The sequence below is a fragment of the Bubalus kerabau genome, chromosome 7 (assembly GCF_029407905.1).
Source record: "Bubalus kerabau isolate K-KA32 ecotype Philippines breed swamp buffalo chromosome 7, PCC_UOA_SB_1v2, whole genome shotgun sequence".
Classification (NCBI taxonomy): Eukaryota; Metazoa; Chordata; class Mammalia; order Artiodactyla; family Bovidae; genus Bubalus; species Bubalus kerabau.
In genome coordinates this window covers 30590748-30597846 of record NC_073630.1, presented here as the reverse complement: position 1 = coordinate 30597846, position 7099 = coordinate 30590748, and the positions used below count along the sequence as shown (strand labels likewise).

Sequence of the window (7099 nt, the reverse complement as noted above, 5' to 3'; positions counted from 1 at the left end):
TTCAGTCTGTTTAACTTGGAACTTGAGTAGAAAGATCGTACTCTGTGCGTTAATAAATGATCTCTCATCAATAACATTTTAACATATATGACATCTCCCATTTGAGAAACTACAATTTAAGGACCAAAAAAGGTCAGAATGTCCTGCCTCTGATCACTGAGCTGTCATCCCCGGTGCTCAGAAATCAGTTTCACCTGTCAGAAAAAAAGTACAATGTGACCTATGTGCAGCTCCTCCTCTGAAGAATTAAACTCTATTTTAAAAGTAAAGACTATTTTACTTTGTAAAGAGAGATGACACTAATCAAAGGAACTATCTTTACCAAGAATTCATTCATTTTTCACATGACAAATTTTCTGAAGCTCTAAAGACACAGAAGTATTCTTTGATAATTGTTTTTCACATTCTTTTTCAGAGGTCAGTAAAATTTTTCTGTACAGAGCCAGAGATGAACTGTGTTTGGCTTTGCAGGCCACGCTGTCTGCTGCAATCAAACCTTGATGCCATATCGTGAGAACAGCCATAGACGGTGCATCGGTGTTCATACTTGTGTTCCAATAGGATTTTGTTTACAAAAACAAGTAAAGGTATTAGTTTGCCAACCCCTGCTCTAGTCTACACCTCTTCCCAGGTTTTCCTTTAGACTGTTTGAGAATTCAGAAGCCATCCTTTCTCTTTCCTGGTCCCAGCTTTCTCCTAGCTCTATACCTGAAAATGCCATAGACACCTGTCTCTCTCGGGTATGTCATAGGGGCCAGGCATTCTTCTTGATGCTGGGGATGGAAGCATCAGTGAATTGAGTACAGCAAATGGCACTCCCAAGAGGTAAGGCCCACCTTGCCCAACTGGTTTCTCTTAACTTTCATTGTATTGGTGGTCTTGGCCCTTCCTGGGAACAGGGTTCCTCAAAGGCAGAACATGTCATAAGTGCATATTCTTAGCTTGTTAATAAAACACTTAACATACTGCTAATCCAGACTCTGCGGGTTTCAGAGATACTGATACAGACTAGCACTTGGATCACTGGGTGTTGCTCTAATTAAGGTGTTTGAAGTTTGAATCTGATTTGACTGAAAGGTATACCCTTAAAACAGTGTTCTTTTTCTTAAAGCAAATCTCAGTATCAGGGTGTCATCATTACCCTTTCTGTCCCGTAGTCAATCACTGAAAAGGTGACATCCTAGGTAATGGATTGAACACCATGAGTTGTACATTTATAAAGATTTATCATCTACTCTGAGTAGGTGCTTAAATCTTTTCTGGCTATGTACACCTGGGCAAATTAACCATGCTAAAGCTTAGTTTCCTTATTGGGATTAAAAACAGCAACCCCATAGGATTATAGGATTACAAATAATTTTATGTAAAGTGCCTAGAACAATACTTGACAACAAATGATAAACAGTAACTTGAGTAAATATTAAGATGAAACATTTCAAATGACATTTTATAATAATTTTAACTATCAAATGATAAAAATCTTCCAACTACTGTGAATTAAAAAGAAAGTAATGACCAGATGATTTTAAATGAAGCCTAAGAAAGGGAGCCCAAGCACACTGGCCGTTTCACGTCCGCACGGGAAGGAACACGGGACAGGCTGATAGAGCTGCTTAAATGATGAGCTGTAACAGCAGCAGCTTTGATTTTGATGGGTGCAGCCCAGATCCTTCCAGCAGTAAACCTCAACAAGCCGTGAAAATCCACAGACCGAAAATCTCAAATGAGAGCATCAAAGAATACCTGTGTTTTGCAAGCATTTTTTTTTTTTTATTAACAAGAGATTGAAACAGTCAAATGCAAATGAACTGTGGGATTCAAAAAGTTCCAGTTGCAAAATAAACACATCATGGAAAAATTCACTGACATTAAAAATTTAAGATTACTTCTTTTCCTCGAGTTCCTCTACTTGCATCCGCAAATAGAGAGAGCGGCGCACGTGTCTCAGGGCTTCGGTGGCCTGTCCAAGGGAAGAGGAGGGGCACTCATCAGAGAGGACCACGAGCACGTCAGATGACTGCTCCAAGAAGTTCATAACTAACATCTCCTGAGGCCAACACACAGACCGAAAAGACAAGTGGCAACTGCCCACAATATTTCAATTTATGTGGCTGCTTTTGTAAAAGAGTTTTATAGTATGAGTTTATAGTATATGCTTTATATACTATATATATATATACACACTATACTATATTATATATATATATAGTAAATTATGAGTTTATAGTACTTCCTTATAGTTCTTATTATGTTCATTTTCCCCTCTATAGTGGTTTTTCTAGCTCATGAAAAACAATAGCAGCAACAAAACAACAACAGCAAAAACTCCATTAATCTGACCTATTAGCTTCCCCTTTTTCTCAACTTTATTACCTTAAAAATCTAAATCTTCAATGCCCAGTGCTGGAAACTAGTTAGGAGAACATTCTTTAGTCTTCTTGGATTGCATCATTTAAATGTAAGTATCCCAAAAAGCATCATTACATTTTTCCTAAGTAATGATTATATGGAATGTAAATGTATTTTTAAAGCCTCTTTATCTCCAACTTTTGGACTATAAATTCCTGTTATATCTTTCTTTTTTAAAAAATTTGAGGGATGGGTAGTTTAGAAGATACAGGTAATAAAAGATATGATTGATCACTGGCTATTAAATGATTATGTATTGAACAGTAGAAGACATTTTTTTCTAAAACTTTGTTATAAAATTGCTAAGAAAAATTTAAAAACTAATGGGTCTGCTGAGAGGCCAGAGATAACAGCTGCCTAGGAATCAGACTATATGGAAGTGCTCCAGAGTACCGCTCCAGAGCCAAACTTTTGGCTTCATACCCTGGTTTCCCCACTTTCCAACAGAGTATACACCTCTGTTTTCTCATCTGAAAGAAGAAAAAGATGAAAGGAGGAATGCCATATGGCTTCTGTTTTTAAGAAGAAGAAACCTGGAAAGTATTTAGAGTTTAAAATTCTTTTATCAGAGTGCTCACCTTCCTAAAAGTCTTATGTTCTTAATGGGTTCAAAATTTGCAATTGAGCTTGATATTGGACTTCTTTCTTTAAAAACACATCTTCACTTAGAAACAGATTTCTATTGAAAACTATTATTATCTCAGAGTCATTTAAGACTTTTCCTATCTACATTTAAAGCTATCCCCATGTAGAATACAGATGACCAAAAAACTGTAGGAAATCAGTATCAGGACATGTCAGCTGTTTCACTGAACAAACCAAAATACAGAGAAGCCTATGTAGGACCAAGATTTAACCTGTGTGAGTGAGCCACCGAGGATGCTTCCCTGACCCTAAATTCTGGCTCCCAAATAAGACCAGCTGTAAGATGTCATATTTGCAATGAGGTACCTTAGCAAGGTCATCTTTTAGCTTGTTGTACTGTTCCACATCAAAATGCTGTTGCTTTGATCTCTTATGGAAGAAGTGAAGAAACTGCCTACTCTTTACAGCTGAGTAAGTATAATCCTAAAAAAAAATCAAAGCAAAATAGAACATGCTTTAAATGAACATAATACCTCGGCAAGAAAGACACTTGTCTTAGCAACAACAAAGCAGAGGAAGGCACATCAGTAAAATATTTGCCATCATATCTGTAGCCATCAGAGCCAGCGTAAGGCAACGCAAGTGAAACAAACATTTAGTCTCACTCGAGATCAGCTGTTCCTTTCAAAAGCAAGCAAGCAGGGAAGAGAAATCACACATGCAGGGATAGAAGAGAGGAAATGGAAAATGGACACTTTTAGCAAAAGAATCACAAGACAAAGCTAAAGTTTCTGGGTGGTTTGAAATATAAATTCATTTATAAACAGGACACAGAGTACACAAATTTGATGTGTGTATCTCAAAGGAGGAGTTTAAGTTGCACTGTATTTTCACTATAGAGGTTATACACACTTTCTCTGTGCTAATATAAATCTCCATCTGGAAAAACAACAAAATTTAACAGCTGAAAAGAACCCAGGTAGCAGTAATTCAGTAAGTAAGAAGGATTTTTTGCTCATTACTTGAGTGAGGAATTATTTACAAAAGACATTATAACTTAACCATTTTCTAAACACTCTACTTACCTGTCGAGTGACTATAAAGTATGCAAAAAAGACCATGGAATTTGCAAATGTGATGAAGTATGTAACTGGTTCCATGATATCCCAGGAGTACACCCACCAGGTGAGCCAGGCCATTGCTCCGCCCTGAACAGACAGCATCGCTAATCCAGCCCACAGGAGTCCACTGATTTTGGCTTCTGAGCGAGCTTCGATTCTAGCTTTCATCTGAGGAAAAAACAAATGACTCTTAGTTGTTTCAGTTCAGTTCAGTCAGTTGTGTCCGACTCTGCGACCCCATGAATCGCAGCATGGGAGGCCTCCCTGTCCATCACCAACTCCCAGAGTTCACTCAGACTGACGTCCATCGAGTCACTGATGCCATCCAGCCATCTCATCCTCTGTCGTCCCCTTCTCCTCTTGCCCCCAATCCCTCCCAGCATCAGAGTCTTTTCTAATGAATCAATTCTTCGCATGAGGTGGCCGAAGTACTGGAGTTTCAGCTTTAGCATCATTCCTTCCAAAGAAATCCTAGGGCTGATCTCCTTCAGAATGGACTGGTTGGATCTCCTTGCAGTCCCAGGGACCCTCAAGAGTCTTCTCCAACACCACAGTTCAAAAGCATCAATTCTTCGGCGCTCAGCCTTCTTCACAGTCCAACTCTCACATCCATACATGACCACAGGAAAAACCATAGCCTTGACTAGACGAACCTTTGTTGGCAAAGTAATGTCTCTGCTTTTGAATATGCTATCTAGGTTGGTCAAAACTTTCCTTCCAAGGAGTAAGCGTCTTTTAATTTCATGGCTGCAGTCACCATCTGCAGTGATTTTGGAGCCCACAAAAATAAAGTCTGACACTGTTTCCACTGTTACCCCATCTTTTTCCCATGGAGTGATGGGACCAGATGCTATGATCTCGTTTTCTAAATGTTGAGCTTTAAGCCAACTTTTTCACTCTCCTCTTTCACTTTGATCAAGAGGCTTTTTAGTTCCTCTTCACCTTCTGCCATAAAGGTGGTGTCATCTGCATATCTGAGGCTATTGATATTTCTCCCGGCAATCTTGATTCCAGCTTGTGTTTCTTCCAGTCCAGCATTTCTCATGATGTACTCTGCACGTAAGTTAAATAAGCAGGGTGACAATATACAGCCTTGACATACTCCTTTTCCTATTTGGAATCAGTCTGTTGGTCCATGTCCAGTTCTAACTGTTGCTTCCTGACCTGCATACAGATTTCTCAAGAGGCAGGTCAGGTGGTCTGGTATTCCCATCTCTTTCAGAATTTCCCACAGTTTATTGTGATCCACACAGTCAAAGGCTTTGGCATAGTCAATAAAGCAGAAATAGATGTTTTTCTGGAACTCTCACTTTTTCGATGATCCAGCGGATGTTGGCAATTTGATCTCTGGTTCCTCTGCCTTTTCGAAAACCAGCTTGAACATCAGGAAGTTCACGGTTCACATATTGCTGAAGCCTGGCTTGGAGAATTTTGAGCATTACTTTACTAGCATGTGAGATGAGTGCAATTGTGCGGTAGTTTGAGCATTCTTTGACACTGTCTTTCTTTGGGATTGGGATGAAAACTGACCTTTTCCAGTCCTGTGGCCACTGCTGAGTTTTCCAGATTTGCTGGCATATTGAGTGCAGCACTTTCACAACATCATCTTTCAGGACTTGAAATAGCTCAACTGGAATTCTATCACCTCCACTAGCTTTGTTTGTAGTGATGCTTTCTAAGGCCCACTTGACTTCACATTCCAGGATGTCTGGCTCTAGGTGAGTGATCACACCATCATGATTATCTGGGTCGTGAAGATCTTTTTTGTACAGTTCTTCTGTGTATTCTTGCCACCTTTTCTTAATATCTTCTGCTTCTGTTAGGTCCATACCATTTCTGTCCTTTATTGAGCCCATCTTTGCATGAAATGTTCCCTTGGTATCTCTAATTTTCTTGAAGAGATCTCTAGTCTTTCCCATTCTGTTTTTTTCCCTCTATTTCTTTGCATTGATCGCTGAGGAAGGCTTTCTTATCTCTTCTTGCCATTCTTTGGAACCCAGCATTCAGATGCTTATATCTTTCCTTTTCTCCTTTGCTTTTTGCTTCTCTTCATTTCACAGCTATTTATAAGGCCTCCCCAGACAGCCATTTTGCTTTTTTGTATTTCTTTTCCATGGGGATGGTCTTGATCCCTGTCTCCTGTACAATGTCACGAACCTCGTTCCATAGTTCATCAGGCACTCTATCAGATCTAGGCCCTTAAATCTATTTCTCACTTCCACTGTATAATCATAAGGGATTTGATTTAGGTCATACCGGAATGGTCTAGTGGTTTTCTCTACTTTCTTCAATTTCAGTCTGAATTTGGCAATAAGGAGTTCATGATCTGAGCCACAGTCAGCTCCTGGTCTCGTTTTTGTTGACTGTATAGAGCTTCTCCATCTTTGGCTGCAAAGAATATAATCAATCTGATTTCGGTGTTGACCATCTGGTGATGTCCATGTTTAGAGTCTTCTCTTGTGTTGTTGGAAGAGGGTGTTTGTTATGACCAGTGCATTTTCTTGGCAAAACTGTATTAGTTTGCCCTGCTTCGTTCCATATTCCAAGGCCAAATTTGCCTGTTACTCCAGGTGTTTCTTAACTTCCTACTTTTTGCATTCCAGTCCCCTATAATGAAAAGGACATCTTTTTTGGGTGTTAGTTCTAAAAGGTCTTGTAGGTCTTCATAGAACCATTCAACTTCAGCTTCTTCAGCGTTAGTGGTTGGGGCATAGACTTGGATACTGTGATACTGAATGGTTTGCCTTGGAAACAAAGAGAGATCATTCTGTTGTTTTTGAGATTGCATCCAAGTACTGCATTTCGGACTCTTTTGTTGACCATGATGGCTACTCCCTTTCTTTCTGAGGGATTCCTGCCCACAGTAGTAGATATAATGGTCATCTGAGTTAAATTCACCCATTCCAGTCCATTTGAGTTCGCTGATTCCTAGAATGTCGACATTCACTCTTGCCATCTCTTGTTTGACCACTTCCAATTTGCCT

The 7099-nt window shown here is 39.4% G+C and overlaps 1 protein-coding gene across 1 annotated transcript in view; it reads right to left on the bottom strand.

Moving 5' to 3' along the window:
* Positions 1-1445: 1445 nt before the first annotated feature.
* The window catches only part of MCUB (mitochondrial calcium uniporter dominant negative subunit beta), a 97054-nt gene continuing 91400 nt past the window's right edge, over positions 1446-7099 (bottom strand). The window contains exons 6-8 of the mRNA XM_055587946.1: positions 4080-4283; positions 3361-3477; positions 1446-1960 (exon numbers count right to left, since the gene is read on the bottom strand). Of these exons, the coding sequence (XP_055443921.1) occupies positions 1883-1960; positions 3361-3477; positions 4080-4283 (399 nt within the window). The 3' untranslated portion in view covers positions 1446-1882. The remainder of the gene's footprint in view (positions 1961-3360; positions 3478-4079; positions 4284-7099) is intronic.